We start from the raw sequence: 26,402 nt of genomic DNA, 5'->3' as shown, positions 1-26,402 counted from the left end.
TTTCACAATTCACACTTCTAATGGTAGCATTTAAATATCGTAATCTTTAATGATTAGGAATGAATAACTGTTAACTATAGATATATACAGATATTTACGATTGAAATCACTAATTAGCATGTAAAATAATATAGTATTAGATTTACTATTTAGCATACCTACTATATAGGTACTGAAAATGAAATAAAATCGCTTTATCACAGTAATTTATATCAATAACCGTGAAAAGTCTAAAATATAAATGTCAAGAAGAATACATTTTAATATCCAACATTTAAAAATATTCATGATAATATATTGTATATATGTTCATTTTTACTATACGGAAAACTTTTATAGAAAATTGAACCTAACTACTAGTATACTATAGTTATCCATAAAATCACACTAGATTTGGATAAAATATTTAAAAAAGTGTATTTAATGTAAATACTCAAAATTAAAATACTTCATTAAAATATTTTTTTTAATATTGCAAACTTTTTAAACATTTTTTGTTTAAGATAATATATTAAAAATATGACACTTTTCTTTTTTAAGTATAAACAATAATGTTAAAATATATTGTAATTACATATAATATGCCTGTGATAATAATAAATAATTTATGATGTATGCAACATAATAATTAATATTAAAATAACATTTTTTTATTTGAATACTATAAAAGAAATGTTGTTTTAAAATCAAAGAAACAGTATCCTAAAAGTCTTCAAAAAACTGTATTCGAATTACAACCCCCAAGTCTGAAAATCAATAAGCAGCTGCAGACCAATGATTATTCTATTCGGTCCCGCGATCATACTTATTGGTAGCGACATTTGGGATGTGCGAATTCGTTTGACTGCAGGGTGTTATAATCGTTAAATGAAAAATTCGATTTTTTCGGTGACATAAAAATATCGTCGAGATCGCTAGGTGAAAGCGAAAATATGCGACATATTATGTATACACCGAGAATCGTACACTGTATATACGTTTTACACTTTTACCCACGAATGCGGCTCATCACCAACTGTACGTGGTATTAATAATACTAATATATAAACATATAATAATAATATAGTACGCTCATAGACGTTACAATAAATTTAAAAAAAAAATGTATTAAATAATATTATATAAGTGTATTTCGAGAGAGGAAACATCGTAATTGGTTAAAGGCCGCGGTTGAACGTGCGTTTGACTTTGCCGGACGTGCGAATATGCGATTAAATTGTTAAGTTCAATAATAATGCAAACATAATATAACATACACAATTATTATACATAATAAATATAATACCACGCGCATTGTTGTTTAATTTTTTTGTCCTAGGTACGACCGATTTCTTGGTGGCTCGAACAGTCGTGCACGCTATATATACTCTCCGTCACCTTGTGATGGACAATAAACGGGAGTTGAAGCTATAGCAGATTACGAATGTTCACATAGAAATATAAATACTAAAATACTAATGATTTTCTTTTATTGAGGTTGTAGTGATTTTAACACATTTTTATTTGGTCCCACCTCTTAAATATGCCCCATATTGAAATAATGCCTGATGTAATCAAAATAAATTATGCACATAATATAATCTTAACGAGTATATAGGGCCAAACTCACTGCTAAAGTTTATAAAAGCAAAAGGTAGGTACATGAAAAAGCATAAGTGCATAATATAACAATGTTATTTACACGTGATGCAATTTTATATTAGTCATATTTAGGGCAAAGGACTTGTAGCTCTTAAAAAAGCTCTAAATATATACAAGCACTTATGCACTTTAAAACATCATAATATGCACTTTAAAATTTTTTTAACACGAATGTACATTCCGCAGAACTGACCGAGACTATATACTAAAATATTGACTATTGTCATGTCTAGAAATGTTTTATAAATAAATCCTAATCGAATAAAAGCCCGCGTGATGCACACAAAGCTATGGTGGTGATGTCGTAGGCATAGTATATGACTTTAGATTGTTATTATCACTTCTACGAAAAATGTGTACCCGTGGAGGCGTGGACAGTCAAAACCCATATTGTTCGACAAAAGTTAAAAATAAATACATTTTTATTCAAACATTTTGACTGTATTGTTTGAAATAAAAATGTCACAGTGGAAAAAATCGATTTAAGTTAAATATGCCTAATAAAGCATAAAAATAGCGTATAAAAGTGTAAAATATGCCTTAAAAACGCAAAATGTGCATTTATATGCACAATAAAATTTCAAAACTAGCTTTGTGAAAGCATGAAATGTATTAGTATCGTACTCTGCTATTTTTGTAATTGTGTAAAGCAAATACGAGTATGCAAATGCTTCAAGTCCTCTGCCCTATTATTATCAAACTTTAACAAGAATAAAATATATTGGAAACATAATATTTACACATGCTTTAGGTATACGTCGCTATATTACAAGAAATATTACTACATTAGTTTCATAAAAAGTTTTTTTTTAATTGGTCTGAAAAAAGTCTTGTCGGCATATTTTTATTGAATTAAATTGATTTTACAATATAATACCTACCACCTTATGGCATTGATTATGGTGACGGTAACGAGTAACATTAGTAAAATTTACATAAAATCATATAATAAATATTATTGTATAATATGAAAAAATGAAAATTTAAACTTCTTATAAATAGTTAAAAAATATTTTAAAAATCATATTATGTGTGGAAAATGTTTTTTTGGTGAATATCATGTTCCTACCCATTATTTCGTTATTGAATTACAAAAAAAAAATAACTGAATCAATTATTTTGAAAATCAGCATTGAATAAAAATGCTCGTTGTTTTTTCCCAACTAATGAGAAAAGTACCGAGAATTTTCATAAAAAAAAACACTTTTTGAATCTCTAATACAATATTATTATGGTTGTTTTAAGGGGATTCGATATCGTGATTTTTTGTTTTTATCTAACATACGCGTGACATAGGATCTTAGGCGCGAGTTCTTTACTTCTTTATCAAACGTATACCAATTGATCTAATAAAGTGTTAAGAATTCTTAAAATGAATTTGAACTCTCTGTCAAAAATTCTTTAGATTGGCAATCCAACATTTTTAATATTATCCCCTTCCCCAAATCCCGAAAACCGTGAGATATTAAAAAATAATAGTTAAGAGGACGCTACACCGGCATGTGTTGTCTCCGCCTTACAAACGCAGAACATAACAAAAACTGTAAAGACCTAACCGTCTTTATTTTTTTGATAACATAAATAAAATTTAAGATATTAGCTTAAATAAAAAATTCGTTTTTATTTTTTCATTTAATTATTAAAAATTATTGGTTTGTGCCGTCAAAAAAATAACGACGCTATGACACAGATAAAGTTCCTATCTAGGTGTTTTGGAATTTTGATAATTCTACTATAAATACTGAGGGAGAACCGGGAGTTGTCCCGCGTAAGTACAGTTTTTGCCATGTTCTGCGTTTGTGAGACGGAGACAACGCTTGTGGGTGTGACGTCCTCTTAAAAACAGTCATAATTCAATTCTTGGAGGAGTTAAGATCAAAAAAAAACTAAAATGTGGGAAAGTCGATCGCAAGTAGACTAGACGACAAATTCAAATCTGTTTTCAAAATTATTATCGCATCGCCGGGTCGATCGGTTAGGTTTGGCCAAATACGGGTCGTCTAAATTCCCATGTCACGCGTGTGTTCGACGAAGACAGACAATCGCGATATCGAATTACCCCACTCCACTAAAACAGTCTTATTTGTTATAGTCAATTCAACAACAACGTTTGGTTGATTTAACTAAACGCAAATGGTTACGTTGACGATTTCACGTAAAACATAGGGGAATTTATACCAGGAGTGCATGCGACGAACGCGTTGGATGTTGAACTGCTGCGGCGCCAACGCCAAGTCGCGGTCTCGAGTGTCGGTCTGTCGGCAACGATTTCGACAAAGACTCGGTCTTCCTGGGACCCTGGTACTGTCGACGCGGTTTCCGCGACGTCGGTTCACGCACGGTGCTAACGTCGCGGGTCACGCACGGTCGAACCCGCGTTATTACATTTCAATTGACATAATAAATAATATTATGTTATTGTTGTTAATTTTTGTGATTTTACATGATTTTACATATTTTGAGAGACTAGGAAAATGATGAACCGATTTCGTGACGGATTTACATCAGTTCTTAATCACACTCATAGAGCGAGCCACTGAATCTTTTGAAACATATAAATGTCTACGGTTTGAAAGAACTGGTTTCTAAGCTTCGAATGCCCACCACGTGAGCGCTGTAAGTATGCCCAATGCTCAAACCATACATTGCAAAAACCGTTTCGCGCGGGAAAGAAGGAAAGAACCGAGAAGGCTACAGTTATAAACTTATAACTAAGAAACGAAATTTTCACCACATAATAAGGAGAACATTTACTGTGCAACGTTGTTTTCAATTTTTCGATATCACAAATAGAAAAAAAGTTCTTATTGTTTCAAAATTCATTATTTTTGCGTTTTTCAAAATCGAATAACTTTTTTTTCAGTTCTAAAATCAAAAAAATCAAAACAACGTTGCACAGTCGAAATTCCCTTTTATCTGTGGTGAGAATTTCGTTTCTTAGGTATGAGTTTATGACTGTAGCCTTCTCGGTTCTTTCCCGCGCGAAACAGTTTTTGCAATGTTACGTACTTGTAAGACGGAGACAACACACGCGGGTGTAGCGTCCTCTTATACTCCCCAAGTTAACGGATGTTTACACTCCTCAAACAACGTTTTAAAGTGTTAAATAAAAATAATATTAAATATTTTCTTCTGCCGCTTTTGGAGCAGAGTAAATACTTCTTATGGATTTTCTGCACTATTTATAGGTATTTTATTTCATTTGTGTAAGTACCAAGTACTAAGTACCTATGATTTTTTCTGCGTAAAATTTTTTTAATATTTAAAGGTATTTGAGATATTGAAACGAACAATAGCAATTATAGATATTTTGGTGTAGATATAAATTTTATATATGTAGGTAAACAATGACATTTTCAAAACTCCATTTAGATTAATTTTAAGCTATTGCCTATTTATACCGTATTACCGACTACCGTACCAATCGTACCATATTCAATATTGACTCAAATATTATAATGTAGCCAACGTAGACAGACATTAATATAATATCAGTCTGTAGATATTTTATAGTAATATAGAGATAAGAGTGCTTAGCTGGTATTATCAACTTCAAATAATGTTCATGTTTATGTTTCCAAAATTTCTATTTGCAAAATAAAAAAAAACTAAAATGAGAAAATTCACAGTTCAAGCACCCTTAGGCCTTAGTATTTTAAATTTTGATTGAAATTGCGCCTAGGACTGTTGTAATAAATAATGCTGTTTTCTCAAAATTTAACCTATAGTAAAATAAAATTACCATAATAATAAATTAATACCCATATAATATAAAATATACTTGTTAATTAGGGTTATAAACAGTCCGCCATCGGCCCATTGAACAAATTAGTTTTTCGTATAATATACATTATACATATACATTTGTCATTTTTTATTATTGCTGCATCACTTGACTTCATACGGAAGAGAAATAACTACTCTATCATAACTTTTGACCCTTCAAAAAAGAATTGATTAGGTCCAATTTCTATCAGAACTTGCAGCTAAGTCGATAATATAAGTTTTACTCAAAAAACACGCATAATATACTACGTTCTCTACTCGAAATCTAAGATACCTTTCTATTAGAAAAATTTTGTCTACGTCGAGTAATATAGTAATTAAGTAATAATGACTGCATGCAAAATACTTAAATGCATTTTTTTCATATTGGGTTGGCCGAGTTTCTCGAAGACGTTAACGATAAAAAATTAAAGCGCCAAAAGTATTGACATTTCTTGGCGTGAGCAAAACAAGCTAGATTTGAATAGGACAAGCTACGTAAATACAAAAAACAATCTATTTACATAAGTTTTAAATTTTATCAAGTCAGTATGATGTCCAGTCACTATTAGGCGGCCAAATAGGCGATGGCCTTACTTTGTTTGACTCGTGTAAGTAAAAGTAAAAGTAGAAGTAGTCGTTGTTGCTGACAACTCCGAATAGGAACCAGGGCCTAATGCGTAGTCCGTGTGGCCGCCGCGGTTGCGAATTGTGATCAGCGCTAGGCCCGGCCACCTGGTGTCGTCCCATGGGTCCCGAGTATGGATAGTCGCCCGTTGCTCTTCCGTATCGTATCGTTGCGGTTATGGAAATCATAGAATAGAATATTGGCGCTCTCTACAACACTCTGTGACGCCAGTGAGCGACACTACAACTACTGCTAGTAGTCCGTCCCAGTTAGTTATCTAGGAAGCGTTATCAACAAAAATATTGATAACAATAAATTATTATTGTTAATCAAAACAATAAATATTATATTATTTCGCTACGGCTACGGAGTGCCAAACTGCCAACGACTGGAATTCGAATTCGAATTTTTTTCAACGAAACACGACCCATGTTCAGCATGGCGACTTCAGACAACCAAAACGAGACCCAGTCCAGACTCTATTTCCTCAACGAACAGTTACAGAAAATGGTCAAAGAGTTACCCAGGTAAATCGGTAGATGATCGCGACACGTTGGTTAGCTGTTATCCAGTGGTTATTTGGGGGAGGACGCAGAGGGGCTGAGCTATTCTTCATTTTTCTTCAAATTATAGCGTACTCCTTTATTATATTCATCAAGGAATACGGTTACTATTAAATTAATTTGATTAATTGTTAAACTTCATTTAGTCTACCTTTATTTTTTTTCCAATTCAACCACTGCTGTTAGCAATTGTCATCACTAAATGGACGTTCTCGTTCCAGAAAGTACCAGCAGCGCATACCCAACGAGCTCCTCTGTGAACTCACTGAATGTCTATTGGACAAAACGCTGTATTCAATTGTAAAAGAACTGACCGATATTCAGCACGTTACAGAGAAACAAATGTTTCAAAAACGGTTAGAAATGATCAACAAACATTCCGGTGAGTATGTGATTGCTCCAGAGGTACACCGCAATGTGTAGACCTTAGCAATCAGTCGTGACCAACCACCTATGGCTACACAATTTTTAGTGAGCTTTTGTAAAAGTAATGCATATTGAGTAACAGTTCTGTTTAAGTTGTCATACAAAAACTACTGAAGTCAGATATGGTCGAGCCGGGCAAGACAGAGATGAGGCTGAAACTGCAAGCAGAGCACAGAAGAAACTTGAGAGAGTTTGATAAGAAGATAGTGACTGAACTTGATGAAAAGGTATTATTATCAAAAATGTTAATATGCAATTGAACCTTGTTAAACAAAATTAATGTGATAAACATAAGCCCACATAAAGAATACCAATGGTATTATTTGGTGTAAAAATCATGGGTATTAAGTATCATGATTAAAATTTTTAATTACATTACATGAGGCCTAATGATGTTTAGAGCAGTTGGTAAATTGTTTAGACTTGTCGATCATAATTATAATTTAATATAAATTTATCATAAATCTCACAATTTAATTTTGATGGAAATGTTTTAGAAATTTAACATATCAACCTTCTCTATTATAATTATCATCACTTAATCAGTCAATTAATATTGTTATGAACTAGTGATATTCATTAGTCAAGTACACCCTAATGCCTTTGAGTGCACCTTCAGAGCATTTATTTTATTATTTTTCGAATAATAACCTCCAAATTTTAATTAATATTTTCAACATGTTACGAATAGGGTTGCCACCTCTCCGGGTTTCACCCGGATACTCCGGTTTTACAAATAAATCTAAGGACTTTGGGTTCAGTGAATTATGCTTCGGGTTATCGTAAAATTAGTTCAAATATTGAAAATTAAAAAAAAAATTTAAGTACGATTAACTTAAAAACATATTTTATACTTTTCAACATCTAATAAAATATGTGATTAGATTAATTTTTTTTTCAAATTTTTATAGGTACCTCTTATTAATAATATTTAAATTTTTATCTGTTATACGCAGAGGTATATAATATAGTATAATTTTATTTACCTTTTTTTTTTGCTTATCAGTCTATTTTGTCTATGGGTCTATCATCTTTCAAAGGTGGCAACCTTAGTTATGAACCTTGTATGGTTTTTAGATTGTAAAAAGTTGTTATTCTAGATTAATTTATTTGCTTATATTAAACTTCAAATAATTACTTATCAATATTTCATATATAATTTTGTTTACAAATAAAATAAGCATACTTTTATCATGCACTTAATATATTTTCAGTATTTTCTTATAGAAAATTATGAAATATATTATTATTGTTTTGTATTTGATTAATTGAAATATTATTTTATTGATAGCGACGAGAGCAACAGAATACATTACATATGGCTGGTGTACCTGGATTTGATGTCACAGATGATGCTAGTCGTATCCAAGTACAAATACGTTTATGTGATTTCATCATAAGACTGAGCCTAATTGATAAAAAACCAGATGATATTTAAAAAATTAAAACAATATAATATTGTACAGGAAAAATTGTAATTAACTAAAAATAAAAAATATTATCCTAAATTATTGGATAAATCCCACTTAACATGTATATGTCCAAAATGTAATAAATTAATAATGTAAAAAATAATAATAATAATAAATGAATAAAAAGAAATAAGTAAAAGTATAATATTTCAAATAATTGATAGACAAATCAAATACATAAAATTCATGTATACAATACATGTGTGCAAGTGTACCGAGTTTTAGAATAAAAAATAAAACGCATTACATTTATTTAAAGTATGTTTATCCTGTCAAAAAAATTAAAACTGTTTAGGAATTAATAAATGTTTTTGTTCAAGTTAACTCTTTAAATGCATAAAAATTGATATTAAAAGTATGGATATCAAAGAAAATTTCTTTACCGAGAACAAAAATACAAATTATTTAGAAAAAAAAAATAATAATAATAAGAAATATTGAATGTTGAAATGCTAATCTTGTAATAGCAAAAATACTGCTGAATCCGAAGAAGTCGCCTGAACTATTGTCTTCTGTTCTATTTTATTGGCTGTATCGATATCTGTTGGTATATAATAAATAACATCAGAATCATCCTTTTCTTCAAAACCAATACCCCAAGCCATCAATTTATCTGAAAAAAATTAATTGTATTTAACATCAATAATAAATGATTAGCATTGAGAACAAAATGATTTGTATATTCAAGTTCAGTAGAATTTACTTACTATTTTCAGTAACTACAAAACTGTTATCTGAACCACAAGTTGCGAGTTTAATCTGAGGCAATGATGATAACACTTTGGGAACTTTTTGGTTTTCTGCTATATCCATACCCAAACGACCATCCTTATAATCACCTAATACATATACTGCACCTATATAATCACAATGAACAAAAATTTAATAATTATAACAAATAAACCATTATTTAGAAAATAATCCAAACTAGAATAACAGCATAATAATATCTACATTTATAAAGAAGCATTTAGTTTTTATTTGTCATGTAAAATGTTTTATTTAAAAATTTCAAAGCTCAGAAATAGATGTAAATTGTCTGTATATAATGGTTTGAATACAATTTTCATAAACTCAGAAACATGTTTTTGACATCATTTACTCTTATTATAGCATTAGATACGGCTCTTCATTTTATAAAAAATATTCAAAAATTACCTAACATGAAATCTACAAATTTGATTTTAATAATTTTTTTTTCTAACAGAACTCTAAAGAAAAACTTATAGTACTAAACCAATTGTGTTCCAAGAAATTTTAATAAGGGTTCATCGTCAACAATTTGGCATAAATAGATAATAAAATTTAACACCAAATGCAAAATTATTGTAATAATAGACATCATCAAAATAAGTACATTTGGAGGGGGGAGGGAAGGAACAAAAAAGTTTGCGCACCACTAGACCAAGCAAGTTATGCAATCTACTTTGAATAATTTGGCTACAATATGAATAATATGAAATTGGTTAAACTATATCAAGGGAAATATAAAGACACCAAATGCTGACATGCCCCTAGCGTCAGCCTTATCTCTTCAACCATACACACTGTGACTTGCACAAATTTTAACCGTAAATATGAAGAAAGAAGTTAATTCATTAAAATAGTAATTGATAAAAGCACATTTGGATCATATAAATCACTCATATAATAGGTAAGTTAAATTGCAGACTAGAAATAACCAAATTAGTATAACTTATTTATGAATTAGACAAACCTTGTTCATCTAGTAAAGTAACATGCTGTGTTCCAGCTGATATAGACTTGATTTTGAGACGACTTAATGATTCAGATATTTGTGGAAAGTACACACATTTATCATCATTTTCAACACCTAATTGGCCATGAGCATTTAGACCAAAAGAGTAAATAGAAGAGTCTGATAAACGTAAAAATGTTGTATCATAGTTAGCCCAAATATCATCAACTTTTTTACGTAAATTTAAAAGTTGAGGATTTAACAGAAGTTCTGTAAAAAAAAATTATGTCATTAAAAAATAAATAATTAGCACATTATGGTAAAATTATTTAATAATCTTTTTTAAATACTCACTTTTGCCAACCCGTGAATCTCTATTGGAATGCCTTTGGCATATTCTACCGAGTTGACCTTCATCTCCACATCCCATAGTATACACTTTGTTTTTAGACAACATGACTAGATGATTTATACCAGATGCAATTTTCTTTACATGGCTCATGATTAATTTAGGCTTCAGTTGTTTTTCTCCGTTAGGTTGGAATCCCATATCACCATTTTTGTCCTACTCTCCATTGAGTTATATTAATGAATATTCTGTTAAAATTGCATTTATTATATTTGACTTACTCTAAATGTGCCCCAACTATACACATTTCCATTACTAAGAAGTATTGCAGAATGAGAACCTCCAGCAGATATACTATATATTTCTGCATCTTCTTCAGGAATCTGTACAATTCCAGGTCTAGTTTCACTATCTTCAACTGAAGTATCTCGGCCCAATGCGCCTTCATCATTACAACCCCATGACAAGAGCTTTAATGAACAATAAATTGATTAATTTAACGACAAGAGATAGGTACTTAATGACGGCAAATTACTTTTCCATCCTCAGTAACACCTAGAACATGCATACTTCCAGCAGCAATAAGTTTGAATTTGTAATTTTTCAATTCAGTAAGATTTGTAAGTTGTTCACGGTCAGGGCCTAAACCAAATAATCCGGCTACTACTATATCTCGTCCTTTGATCATCATAATACCAGATGTTTCAATTCGGTTATCAACGGCTAGAAAAAAATACATAATTACTTATGCTATATAAAAGTCAACAAATTTAAAAAATTTAGTTTACCAATTTTATCTAATATTTTTTCAGTCTTTTTACTCTTAATTTCAGTTGCTTGTTCTTCAAGCGATTCCCTTTTTGATCCTAAAATACATTTTTAAATTACTAAATTGTTATAAAAGTTAAAAACTTATACTAACTTTTTGAACTTGTCGGTTGCTGGTTTTCGGACTCTTGTTTACGTTTAGTACGAGCATTGCCATTAGTCTCAACAATTTTTTTTGGATTGGCACCTATCATACCAACATTTAACTAATAATATTCATTAAAATTTTTAATTATTTATAAAACTACTTACTTGTAGATTGTTTCTTCTCATTTCCATTTGATTGATTATTACGTTTAGATTTTACTGTAATCAGTTTATCATTAGAAACTTCAACTTCAATATTATTTTTTTGGCCTTTTCCTTTCTTCATTTTAACAGCTTGTTTACTATAAATAAATAGTTTAGAAACATTAAAAATTAAGATTTAATCAGTTATTAATCACCCATTGGTTTTTGATATCACGTCAGGTTCTGCAAGTTCATCTATATCAGTCAAACCGTTTACTTCTTCTGGTTCTCTACAAAAATAATTTAAAATGAGATTAATTTCAAATAAATTAATAATTTTAATGATGTAACATTTTATAAATTAATTTTTGTATTTTAATAATCACCTGGAAAAAAAAATAAATACTTCAACACAATAAACATCTAATCCATGGGGTATCAAATAAAGTGAAAATATATAAAATAAATATTTATTACTCAACGTGATAAAATACTGAAATGCTCATATCACAATCATTTATCATATATAACAAAAAACAAATGGTAAAAAATGTTTCTGTACAACAAAAAGAGTAGATTGAAAATAATCTATGAGATATATTTAGAAACATTACAAATGTATTATAAATACATTGAAAAATAAAATAATTTTATATGATTGTTTCAATGATGCAAGACTTATAGTAACAAATAGGTACCTTAAAAATATTTATACTTTTAAGAAAACCAAAATTTAAGATATAATTAAATCAACAATCAACTATAATAATCAGTTCAAAATAAGTATAATTATTATACGCACTCTTTTATTACAGTTGAATTATTTGGAACATCAGCATGTTCAGAAACAGTTTTTGTTATGTTCTTTGCTACTGCTTTAACTGTTCCCTTTTTTTTACCAGCCATTCTAACAGGAAAAATCTAAAAATAAAGGTTATACAACAATAAGTTTTAGTAAATAATATTAGGTAATATTAGATAAGTACACAAATTATTCATTTTGAGTTACAGATTAAGTCTTTTGGTAAAAGCTATATTCTTAATAATGCAATAGAAATGTTTAATGTTTAGCTATAACAATTTATTACTATTTTTCTATTTAAATAATATATTATAGGTAGAAATTATTATATTGTACAGGGTGTGACAAGTCTTTTTGACTAATTCCATAACTTTTTTTTTATTTTTTTCTTTTGTAATGATTTCTGGAGCTCTGCACTAATTAAAATTTTTTCTTAAAATTCAAGACAGCTATTTCATAAATAAGTATTTAAAAACAGTGTTGGCGTTTATAACATTTAATTTGGTTACATCATTGATTTTATAATAATTTTCAAAGTTCGCAAAAATTCAAATTGATTTCTTGTCAATCAGTAATTTTTAATCCTTAAAAGGTAGGTAATCAATAATAAATACATATATTTCATCATTATTTGACATAACCATGTGATACATAGATTCCATCATTATTGGTCAAACAGACCTGTTACACCCTGTAATGTGTTGCAATTGTAAAATTGAATGTAAATAATCATAACCATATAGGTATGTTGTAAACTTATGATGTTCATGGGATTTGTTTTTCACATAACTATAGAGGAGGAATATCAAAAAAAGTGATTATAACTTCAAGTATGGACACCATTTTTACATGTGATAACCTATTTATTTAACTATTAGGTAATTAGTGAATATTAACAATTTAAAATACAGCACTTAATTATGATCTAAGTACCATGCAAATACTTATATATATTGTGTAAGCACATGACATATTATTTAAAAGGTTATTTAATTTAAGTTTAAAACCATCAATGGTATTTTATACGAATAAAATATTTGTAGCAATTCAAATAACCTTATAAAATGATAAATATTACAATTAAATATCTATTACCTATATTCTTTTAGACTTTTGGTTTCAAAAAAGTAGGTAGGTACCACAACAGCGGGTATGAAGATGTCAAAGATTATATTAGGGAATTTAAATAATAGTAGATAACTGAAACAAACTAGGCAGTGGTGCACAGTAGATTTTTCACAAGTGTCGAAAATATATATCTCGCGGTACCCACCCACCCCACAAGTAAAATCTGAGTTTATACTCTTTATACAATTAATATTAAATTAAACAAATATTTATCAAAATAACATCCAAATTCACCCAGAACCAGTCACACTCACCCAGTCACCCACCAACTCTCTGAGGGGTGTCAGTCGACACCCCTGACCCCCCCCCCTCACCAGTGTGCGCCACTGAAACTAGGTATTATCAAATCAAAGGCAATTTAAACTGAATGATATGAAGTTGGTATTGAGGAACAGCAGACAACTGTCATTTGTGTACAAATAATTTTCTACAATAACGTATCAAGAGCTTTATGTTTAAAATGTTCTAAAATATTCAAAATTATTAACTTATTTTAATGCCTTGAGAATTAAAATTTTAAATGTTTCAATATAATATTTTCATTCAAATTTAAGATCAATATTTTCCATTTATTAATTTGAAAGAGTATAATTAGGCGTCAAGACACAAAAATTGAAAAATATATACCTAAAATTTCATCCTTAAGTTTTGATAAATGAATGAACAAATTTGCTTGAAGGTTGTGATTAGGATTTAAATATGATAATAAAAATAAAATCTTGATTTAAAAGTTCATTTCACTTTACAAAACTGATATTATTCTTAGTATTATTTTATTAGTTGAAATACAAATACATTATTTTAGCATGTAAAATATTTGGTTTCTCGTCAAGTGTTATTTTAAAATGTCCTATTCTTCAGGTACAATTGACCAAATACCAAGTAGATGACACAAAAATATGATGCTCTTTTTAAATGAATTAGTCTATAAAGATTAAGAAACACAAAAATGATTAAAAGCACTTATAATTCAACAGTTGCTGGACGTTTTAAAATAGGCACATGACCTAAAATAAAATATAACCTATGGTATAGGTACATAACAATTACAGACAGTACAAACTAATAGATGAGTGCTAGATAAATCAACAAAAATAGGAGATTTTGTTTTCAGATACTTATGGATTTAGTTCTGGGTAAAATGTTTAGAAAAATGTCAGTCGCCAATTTAATGATTTCATAGTGAATGTCGCTTAACGAATTCGTCCCCGCTTACACTACACAGTTTTGCCGCCAAAACGCGTTGAAAGAATATACACATTACTCACTTATGAATCGACGGTGTGATCTGTCAGTTGTCGACTGGGTCAAAAAAAAGAGTTCGGTTTATGCTAATCACGCACAAATTAATATGAGGCCCAGAACTTGAAAGGCGATAGTCTAAGAAGATGTCCGTAGATAGGTAAGATGAAATTTTTTATTTCAATTTCGCGAGTTATCAAATAATTAGTGCATAGGACGTGAAAATTATGCGCAGCGGTAATGGAGGAATTTAATATACGTGTGTTGCCGTCGCGGGAAAACGAAAAAATTGAATTATAATAACAATAGTAATAGCAATAATATTAGTTAATAACTGACCAGATGATGACGACTCACGGCGTGGTAGTCGTAATTTGGACCGTTGTCCGTTTAACTGCTTAGGCGATTTTGGTGGCCGACAGTTGTAAAGTGAGGTACGATTCCGTATCTCGGAAATGATATTATTTCGTGTGCAATCTCGGCAGCAGGCGAACACCCGTTGCACCTCCGCCCCATAACCGACGCCGGTATTTTTCAGGTGGGGATTTCGTAACGGAAAACCGTCGGCCACCGTGACGCAGCAGCAGCAGCAGCTGTTCCCGCGTCTTATCAACTTATCAACATCGTGCCATAGATGATAAATATGAACCGGTGTTATCAGATCTTTTTCAACAGATATTATATACATTTATACGTCATATTGTATTTACTTTGTGATAATATTACCTGTTATGTTCCCCATGAGTTTAAAATTAAAACATTGAGTTTGCAATGATTAATTAGATTTCATTTACCATAAGGTTTACTATTTATGATTATAAATTGTAATCTATTTTTTATTTTAATGTTTTTTTAATGTATGGTCCGCCGTCAATATTCAATACCACCTTACCACTTTTTTCAGTATAAAGTATACTAACAGAGTCACGTGTTTATAGTTGAGTCTCCGATCATCCTATTTTATAAGCGATACTGAAGCTTAATTAACACTACTGCGACGATGGACGACGCTTCCATCATCAGCTCGTTGACCAAGATCAAGGTGCACAGCCTCAAACGCAAAGCTTCGTCCTCCGTTGAGTCTAAACGTAAACAAAAGAGGTTCAAATCTGATGACACGTGTAGTGAACTTTCCATGACCACTTCCGAGGCATACGGCATAAAAAAAATCACCGACGATTCAGACATAGATGATGATCAATCTTTCACCAACAAGCCTGCCGAGGTGATAGTCCAAATTTATTAATTTTACTTGTCTAGTAATCGTGGTGACTGGAATCTATAAGTAGTAGGTAGTAAATTGGTTTGATAAATGGACCTTGTTTCACAAGTTAAAGAATTGTATTAGAATTCACATAAATATTACAAATTGAGTTGCAATAATACTGCAAGAAAACATTCTGTAATAAGTACAGAATATTGCTATTTATATACCTACATATCGGTCTTAACTAGGATGCTTCTTATAGACGTTTTGATGTTACTAAATTAAAATCCATACTAGTACCTATCAAGTCGATTATTAAATTTTATGTTGGTAGGTATTTAATAATTCAGTTCTTAGAACCTATATAAATTACCATTTTATGTTTTGTAAAAATTGTTTTGGGTACCTATCTATTATTATTACTTACTATAGACTAAATATAACACCTACCTATTTCATATTTTATATTAAATCATTAAGAAAAGTTAATAAATTAAATGTAATATTTAGTCTAGTACTTATCATACTCTTACATTTTTATACAACTTATAAAATAGTAATGGATTAATAGATATTAATTATTATAATAATAAATTTAATAACTCATAACTGCACTTACAAACATAGATTTTAAATCTAAGATTTATAATTTATATATATTTTAAATGAAAAACTGTGTTTATACAACCTTAAACATACATTTCAACTCAACAAAATACTAAATATTGAAGTTTTTGAATTAATGAAAAAGTAACTAGGTAGGTATTTAACTTTATTTTTCATTAAAAAATAATCCTCACTGTGTATAGGTACCGACTTACAATCGTAATGTAATGCAAAAATTTATTTAATTTCAAGATGTTTTGTTATTTATCTACACACAAAATATGTTATTTTTATTCAAGACACTCATAAATTCTTTAATGGTTTAAGGGGTGTATTGACCAAGCATGCTTGCCACCTTTTTCCTTAAATAGTACAGTTATTCAAAATCTGATTCTTAAGAATTTTTATACTATTTGAGTAATGTCCTATGGTGATACCATTGATTATAGAATAGAGATCTATTCTATAATCAATGGTGATTCTAACTTCTGTTTTTCAAATGACAACCTTATTTTCTACTAAAAACCATTTGAAAAATTTGAAAATATTTAAAAATTCCAAAAATCAAAATTTGGGTACCTACCCATTAATTAGTATAGGAAAAATTGGAATAAGCAATGAGCATGCTTGGTAAATCTTGGTATAGGTACATAGGTATTTTTAATATAGTTAGGTTTTGACATAGGCAAGTATACCTAGTTAAATTTCCTATGATCAGAATTTGAATAAATAAGTACATAATTAAAGAAAAAATGGGAATAAGTTTCAATATTTTGCGCTCATTACGATCATGACTAGTTAAGAGGACATAACACTGTAATTTATTGTTCCTATTTTATAAGTCCAAATGTATGCTTAACATTGAACTAATATTATATATGAAACTTGATGATGAGAACATAATCTGAATAACTAACCATACAATTATTCAGTTTTAAAGGGATTTATGAGTATTTTTAATTTTTGCAATATTATGTATATAAAAATAACAAAAAAATTTAAACTGTCTTAAAAAACCAACATACAAATACAGATAATGTTCTTAAAATCATGTTTCACAATAGATTGATGATATACCTAGGTCAAAATAGAAACTAATTTTTAAACAAACAAATCTATATGCCTGCACATGATCTGCTGAGTATGAATTTGCTAGTAGTCAGAAAAAAAGCCAAGAAAAAAATCCATGGGAAAAATAAAAGTAAAATTACAATAATTAAATATATAACAATAAAAATAAAAATAATTACAATTAAATAATATATAAAAACATTAAATCTAAAGTATTATTCAACATTTTTAAACATTGGTCATATTGTATACATACATATATATATATATATATTTATACATAAAATTATTAATACACAGGTTATATGTTAATTAATTTAAAATTTTTAACACAGTTGATCATACTGTATTGTCCGTATTCATATATAAAAATAACATAATATTTTGTAGATATTATCTTGAAATCAATTTGATTTATATCTTACACCCTAGATATGTATAAGTATAATGTATATACTTTTTACAAGGTGATTCTTTTTTAAATGTACATGTTGCAGTATGAACTGCATACTATCTTGAAATAAATTAATTTATGTATATCTTTTGTTTAATAAAATCAATACATTCAATGCTATTTAGAATCTAAAATATATTTATTACTATGAATAATAAATAATAACATATAACCTTAGCTGCATGTGAATTAATAATTATATACAATATGACAAATAATGTGTAAACAAATTTAAAATTGTACCTTAATTTTAATTGTTATATATTTAATTATTGTAATTTGACTTTTTTTTCTATGGCTTTTTTTCCTACATTTGAATTTGCTACCTATGTCTTTGCACTTAGCAGACAGAGACAACAAATGCTAGTGTTATGTCCTCTTAACATGCACAAATTATAAACAAAAACTGTAATAATAAAATTTAAACTAATTTGATATAATAATAATGAACCAATGACTAATAAATTACAATAATTATACCCCCAATAATACATGTTATCTTGTTATCTTTTCTTGCAAAATTCACTATAAGTTATTGGCTATTTGTATTTATAACATTTTTTTTTGCAGTTCATAAGATTAGATACATCTCAACTGAATAGAAATAATGGAGTATTGTTTTCTGAAGATCTAAATAATGACTGTGAAGTTTGGACATTCCAATGCCCTGATGATGTAAGTAAACATTTTACATTATTAAAGCTATTTTGTATTTTCATTTTTAAATCATTATATAACTGAAAATATTGAAATAAACAATGAAAATATATTTTCAATTATACTATTTCCATTTATTTTATAATTTACATCTTGTATTTGTATATCTTTAATAAGTAATATTAAGTTTTAACTAAGAATAATCAGTGGTGTATCCAGAATTTTTTTTGTGGGAGGGGGGTTAATAAAAATGTGTTTTTATCATTTTATATTAAAATGGTATATTAATTAACATTTTGTTAATATTTAACAATTTTTAGAGAAAGGAGGAGTTTGACAACCCTTTAATCCAACTCCCTAGATAGTAGATATGCTACTATATATATTATATAATTGGTTATGATAATATATCATAAAGAACTTTTCATATCCCAACTACATCAATGATCCACTTTTTAGGTAGATCTTGTAAATCTATGCATCGTAATTAGTATGTATGACTGTGTGAAAAAAATAAAGGAGCGCTCCCGTGTGTGCTTGAACAAGTCACCTTCTCAGTGTTGCGTGCATGAATGGTAAACAATATAATATGCTCATTTGAATGCATTTATTATCCATTCTTTCATCGACAATATTTCAGATTACTAATCTGAGTTTGTTATAATATTTACTTAAAATCGGTCAGTTCACATTTTAAGAATTCTGAATAATCAACGTTTGAAAATTCCTGAATTTTAAAATATTCAAACTAAATTTATAGTTATTAAGGGGATGAAATTGGAAAAAGGGGACTAACTGATCACAATTAGACACAATAATAACTTCAAATTAGTTTTAAAGTTTATTTTCACATTACTAAATCAATCAGTATTATGTTCATAAAGATTAGTATGTTTTGGCTAAGATGACTGTCTACAATTGATCCTTTTAATACAAATGTGATTTATTCTGTTTTTAATGTTAATCAGTCAATAACTATTATTGGTGTTATGTTACAGATAGATATTAACAATCTACTTTCACAATCAATCAGTTTCAATGATATCAAAAAATTGGAAATTAAAAACACAATGTCTGATAAAGTTGATTTAATACCTTACAGATGTCAAGAAAAAACAAATATTACTATTGTGACTCCTTGTGAAAAAACAAAAGATTTATCATTGAGTAAGTAAAATATTTATATGAAGAATTTGTATTGGATAATTGTTGCACCCTTTATTATCATCACTGTTATTGAAATTATGATTTTATGCAAAATATCAGGCTGCACAATTAAATATTTTTTTTTATTTCATTAAATTTAAAATAGAAACTTCAAATTAAAGTTCATCTATCCTATAATATTTAGCTAATATATAATTTTATAATTTTTTTTGTTTTAGACGTGGTTCCTTTAGCTGGGACATTAATTATGTGTAATCGAATAAAGAAAGACAAATTAAGTAACAATGTTTTACTTCCAGTTGATACTATAGAAGATGCAACAAGAAGAAGATCAGAATTAATGTCAAAAATTACTAAAAGACTATCAAATAAATATGATATCAATTCGGTTATGAACACAGATATAAAACAAGAGTTTAAATTAGAAAAAGAATCACCTAGAAAAGTTAAAAAGAATAAAAAAAAATTGATTAATAAATAGTTTAATATTAGGTTTATTCAATTAATCATACTTTCTATTCCAAAATGTTGAACAATTAAATATTCTTATATCATATGAGTGAAAAAACATTTTTTTTTTTTTAAACTTAACTATTAATCTTCTGTATTATTAGGTGGAAAATTTGTTTATATAAAATTTAAATATATATATAAATATATGAGTTAATGATTACATTTTATATAATTTACACACAATTGATAGGCTTACTAATTACAAATAAAGTGTTATTAAATATTGCATGCTTAGAATTATAAGTTAACTATTGTTACGGGATCTTTGTTATTATTATTATTATTATCATTATTACTATTTATCTTAATCTTTAAACTAACTTCAAATTTAATAATTTTAAATGTTTTTTCTCTTAAAACAATTTTTTTTTAAAATACATTTACTAGATAATATTAACAAATTGTATACCTACTTCCTCATTACTTGATTTCTTCCATAATTTGCTAGAAAAAATAAATTGATTTTTATAATTTTATTTAAATTAAATGTTATCTTGATCAATTTAAATTAATATTCATGTTTTTTATAATAATATAATATAATTTTAAATATACAAATACATAGTCCGATCTAGAAATAAAAAAGGCGTGGGCTATAAATCAAAATTATAACTTTGTTTAACATAGAATACTAAATAGGATTTTTTTATCAATGCCTATTCTATACAAAACAAATATTAAGCCCATCAAAAATTTATTATATTTGGTTATTTTGCTAAACTTAGTTTAAAGAAATTAATACATTTTATTAAAAATTACTATTAGAGATAAATGGCTGAGGCTTAAGCTGCCTCATATAGTTAAATCCAGTTATGCATTATATTTAAATACCTTTAAAAATGATAACTATTTAAGTATTACTGGTACTGTTAGAGAACTTATTAATTATGCATTTACCTTTTGGTGAAGTAACTAATATTAAGATAAATTATAGAAGAATAGTGGGTTAGCCCCTTCTACTGCTGTAATTAATTTACGCTTAACAACTTCATGTTAAAATGTTCTATTATATTAATAAGTTCAATGACCTTGTATGTCAGAAACACTTCAAAAAAAAACTACTGCTGTATCCTTGTCTGTATAAATATGTGAAAAGTATAAGAGTCCTTAACCGATGCAGTTGTCATTAATTTAATTAATAATTAAACATACTTATTCAATGCTTGTCGTTCAATTTATTATTATTATTACTGTCATTATATGGAAATTTAAAGTTTGCTATATTAGGTAATTATCGGCATATTATTTTTGTTAGTGTTGTGGAAATGTATCCTGTTGTATAATATACTAGATGGCTCTACGGTGCTAAATTTTTTTTTATTATTTAGTGTTCATACCTATTGACTACTATTTATTTTTATTTTATTTTTCTTGCAACAGTTGACCATAATAACATTGTTTAGGGACTCACTACTTAGGGTAAGAATGTAGAATCCTAGAATCCAGCAATCCAAAATTGTAATCTTTTAGAACTCAGTAACGTTTCCAAATAGGTATTCTACTTATACGGACTATGCGTGTGTTTCTCCTCTTAAAATGTCTTAAAATGTTAATTAGGTATAATAGTTTATACCTAGGTACGAAATAAAATATTATGTTCGTCTGAAAAATCTATTATCATTTTCACTCAAAACATCATGCAAATAAATACCTATTTTTTTATACATAAGTAAAGAAATATTTATTATATCATATACATATAAATATAATGTTTAACATATTATTAAATATTATAAAAAGTGTAAATATACTCGTCATGCTCAAAGACAAGTTTCGTGACATTTTGCCAACGTCGTTCCATCTAACCATATAAGTATTTTTTAACGCTAGAAATCAAATTATTTTTAATTTATAGGTTACCTAATAATAAATCGGCATGAACACGACGTACTACGTCTATATGTACCTATAATGGGTTATGGCACGGACTATTGCCGGAATACGTAATAATTAACTACAAAACATTTTGTCTTCGTAATTCTCCAATCACCGTTTTTCACTATTTATACGTCATAAACTATAATATGATTAATAAATATTATAATTTACAAATAAAGCTTGAAAATGAGCATCAGATTGTGACGAGCTGCGACTGATGATATTTTGTTTGACTACTCAGTCTTGATTGTAATACCAACTTGTCATTTTTATGTATTAGCATATTTATTTATTTATATCAAACATTACGGGCAGAGCTCAATTACATTACAAGAGTATATTATTAAGTATATAGTTACATTTTAATATTTAAATATTAATAGGTGATTACATTTTTAATAGAACAATAAATAACAATTATAACAATAAGATTAGTCTATATAAGGAATTACATATTATATTTACCTACTTATTTATTTGAGTATTTAAATATTAATAAACATTTTCACTCACTCGCTATGGTATTATGGCGATGTTTTATAGGTATATTTAGACAAATTTTCAATTTTTTAATATTTTTGTTTTACTTGGATCTTATACACAATACCTCATGTCGCACACCTATAATATCGTTAAGTAACTTGAGAGTTGAAAACAACGATGTATGATACAAATTAAAACGATGAACGGCGATGTATTTCGCAAAAAATAGTTTAACATACTGCGTATTGGTATTACTCGTAGTATTAGTATACTATTGTATTTATAATCAATGCCAATATATTATATACAACAGAATACAGAAGCCAGTAGGTAATAAAAATGAATAATGAAATATTTTTAGAAATAGATTGGCTGTGAACACTGAACATCGTTTCTTCTTCTTCCCATCTGAATCATTGTTCGTCGTTTATGGTATATTTTAAATTTAAATTATTATAATATATCAAAATATTCGAACGTGTAGTATAACAATATACATATATATATATATATATAACTACTAAAGAATTAAGATATGATAGTTCTATGGTAATGAGTTAAGTACTTAAGTAGATTTGGAGACTTCGATGACATGATCATGTCATAGTTATTACTATTGATCTACCAATAAAAATAATTTCTAAATTAATCCAACATTAAAAATTAGGTACTTACCTACTACGTCTAATAATATACCGCGTGTTCAATTTTAAACGTAACTGGAAATATTTCGAACGCATCTCAAGGAGTTTGATTCAGAGTTTTTTAACTGCCTATACACAACATATAAATACATCTGTTTTTGATAAATTTAAATGTTTAACTATTTTTATCGGCACACGCACAATAAAATAAAAATGTCTTAAATAGGAACCACTATTTTTTAGACTGGATTTGGATTTTTCCGAGCTACTTTGATATTTACAGTTTTTTGATATTTTAAAAATTGTCACAGTAGGTACACAAGATATCAGAAATTTGAAAAGATGATCTTTAGATATTCTTAGAACATGTGCTTTTATCTAAAGAAAAAAAATAGGGGTTGCATACATAGAAAAATGCTCAAAAATCACCAAATAATATTAGGTTCTATATCGTATATATTAGGTATGTACGTATATCTATGTAAATACAGCAACAACTACGGAGAACGTCACTTATTACGATTTACGCGAGTATTGACGACTAAATAATTAATATGTTCGTCTAAAATATTAATTTAACCCATATTATGTTTCGCGTTAAACGGTTATTGCAAAAACGGAAAGTGGAAATTATATCGGGAAAAGTATGATATTATGTGCATACGCGTGTTATATAGCTTGTGCTATTTTAATCCTTCGAAGCGGTCCAATTATGGTGTTCGCATTATTATTACGAGTGTGTAGAGATAAACGTTTTTTTCTTTATACATATTATTATTATCATCATAAATATTCGTTGTAAACGCTCATCGCGTGTCTCTAGAACGCCCTCACCAAAAATCCGTATGTCGACACGCGAATAAAGTACACAAATTTGCAAATGTCGAACAAAAAAACATTAACAATATGTGTATAATACGTAATAGGCACCTCATCCAACTATTCGAGTACATATTCGATATATACACTTAAGTCTTAACACGTTAATACCAATACATTACAAGGGCAGAAGATTTGTGAAACATTTTCATATTATTTGTTTTATGCTATCGCACAGATATAGTCAAATAGGAAATAAATACGTTTTATGTTAAGTGCTTAGATAAAGATGGAATACTGATTGTATTACGAAGAGCATATTTTTAATTTTTTTTTTTTTTTGCAATAGGTATTTGATACATTTTGAAAAATAGCTATTAACAAATTTATGAATATTTTCTTAATTGCCGATTTTGTTTCACTTTTTCAAATTAAACAACTTGAACTATTTCCAAAGCTACTGCTAGTAATGAATAATTTTATATTGTTGTTAGATTTATTTTAACATCTACTAGGCCATATTATTATCGTGTGCCATTAAACATATGACTGGTTTCAATGGATGCACGAGTTATTATTAATTCTCAAAAATTATTTGAAATTAATTTAATTTGCACCTTAACCATAGGTGGAAATGGGGGGGGGGGCTTAGCTCTCCAAATATTGTAGGTTAAGTTACCTAACCTAACCTACCCTCCCCCCCCCCCGAAAATTGTTGTCAGGTTCCATGTGATTTTATTTGAATATAGTTTTTTTTTTAGTTAATTTAGCCCCCCCCAGAAATTTCTATGGATTTCTTCCTATATGACCTTAACTGATTTTAAGTGCAGATATATAGGTATAGTTATGGTTTTTTAGAACTAAAATAAATCTCGCTTTACCATCATATATAATATTATAAGTACATGATACTATGATTCACATATTACATATTATTATATACAATTTAGTACCTATATATGATCATCGATTTTGTACATTAATTAGGTATATGAGATGTATAGTATAAATGTATAATTATGTATGTTAATGTAATTAATACTAAAGTACTTATGTACAAATTACACAGAGTACTGAACGTACTCTGGTACTCATCGGCAGTGTTATATTAGATGTGTATCCTATGTATCCTTGAAGGATTTACGAATGGAGCTATTGTAGTGTTTGCTGTTTGCAGGCTTGCAGCTATTTTTGTTTTTGAGATAATATATCTCGTGTGGAACGGTTTGGCTTTTATATTACAGATAATGTGTAAGTTTGTACACGTTTTTGTTTCCGCGATTACCAAAGAAATTATTACCATTAGTTACGTACTTGGTAATATTCACTTACATAAAACATAAAATAACGCGATGTGACATTTTTTCATTACAAACTTAAAGTTTTAAATGGTAGTTTTTACGGATTTTTTTATGGAAACAAGCCAACATCCAATGTTGAAACAATTTTTCATAAGCTTAAATATTTCTATTAGATATTTTACAAGTTGATACATTTTTATAACTAGAATAGCGTTCATTAAGAAATTAATTTACTGCGTGGGTGACGCATGTCAAGCTGACCTATGACTAGACATAGTGACGTCGTTTTTATTTAGTTTTTGTTTACCACGTTAATAATTTATTTCAATATCAAATAATTGAACAAAAAAAATAGTCAATAATTATTAAAAATATGTGTAAGATATGAGTCATAATATTATCCTTATTTTTTGAAAGGTCTGTAAAACACTTAAAAATAATGATAATAATTGAAATTCATAAAATTAGCAAATATAATAAATAATTATAGTTTATAATTGATAGAAGACATTTTAAAATATACTTATTAATAATTACTAGTCAATGACAAACAGCGCATTATGATAATATGTAGTATAAGAATAATTTAATTTTAATATTAATAGTTGCACCGAATCTTCTCTTATTAGTGCGTTTTTTTAAAATGCGTAATTTTTACCAAGCATTTAATAATAAACACAATTTATTTTATGGTAAAATATAAAATGAATAAATAGCTAAGTGCTTTACATTTGTGTGTATAATATTTAATACCTATACCATATATAATTTTTTTAAACAGTTTGTTCTTACAAACATTTTGAAATTTAAATCTAAACCATTTTGAGT

General features: G+C 28.1%; 3 protein-coding genes across 4 annotated transcripts; 2 read left to right on the top strand and 1 right to left on the bottom strand.

Moving 5' to 3' along the window:
• Positions 1–6,321: 6,321 nt before the first annotated feature.
• Positions 6,322–8,531, top strand: gdl (gonadal protein gdl). Its single transcript, XM_015509582.2, has 4 exons — positions 6,322–6,561; positions 6,819–6,979; positions 7,117–7,250; positions 8,315–8,531. The coding sequence occupies exons 1-4, from the start codon at positions 6,464–6,466 to the stop codon at positions 8,459–8,461; spliced, it is 540 nt and encodes a 179-aa protein (XP_015365068.2). The 5' UTR covers positions 6,322–6,463; the 3' UTR covers positions 8,462–8,531.
• An 84-nt stretch (positions 8,532–8,615) lies between these two features.
• Positions 8,616–15,271, bottom strand: LOC107162606 (Regulator of chromosome condensation 1). Of its 2 annotated transcripts, none has more exons than XM_015509580.2 (12): positions 15,114–15,271; positions 12,405–12,523; positions 11,818–11,892; positions 11,624–11,760; positions 11,466–11,558; positions 11,332–11,409; positions 11,079–11,266; positions 10,825–11,013; positions 10,549–10,759; positions 10,213–10,464; positions 9,203–9,352; positions 8,616–9,108 (listed from the first exon to the last, which is right to left on the bottom strand). In XM_015509580.2, the coding sequence occupies exons 2-12, from the start codon at positions 12,506–12,508 to the stop codon at positions 8,948–8,950; spliced, it is 1,638 nt and encodes a 545-aa protein (XP_015365066.2). In that variant the 5' UTR covers positions 12,509–12,523; positions 15,114–15,271; the 3' UTR covers positions 8,616–8,947. The 2 variants fall into 2 exon arrangements, with proteins under 2 accessions (XP_015365066.2, XP_015365067.2); XM_015509581.2 differs by having other exon boundaries at positions 14,801–15,232.
• Positions 15,272–15,484: 213 nt separating this feature from the next.
• On the top strand, positions 15,485–21,609 carry LOC107162589 (uncharacterized). Its single transcript, XM_015509552.2, has 4 exons — positions 15,485–15,999; positions 18,683–18,787; positions 19,768–19,936; positions 20,155–21,609. Exons 1-4 carry the CDS (start codon positions 15,775–15,777, stop codon positions 20,415–20,417), a joined length of 762 nt encoding a protein of 253 aa, XP_015365038.1. The 5' UTR covers positions 15,485–15,774; the 3' UTR covers positions 20,418–21,609.
• The last annotated feature ends 4,793 nt before the right edge of the window (positions 21,610–26,402 follow it).

Source organism: Diuraphis noxia, unplaced genomic scaffold (genome assembly GCF_037042655.1).
Source record: "Diuraphis noxia isolate RWA-SAM2 unplaced genomic scaffold, SU_Dnox_SAM2 contig0003, whole genome shotgun sequence".
Lineage (NCBI taxonomy): Eukaryota > Metazoa > Arthropoda > Insecta > Hemiptera > Aphididae > Diuraphis > Diuraphis noxia.
The sequence above is the reverse complement of the archived record's forward strand: the minus strand, read 5'-3'. Positions and strand labels throughout refer to the sequence as shown.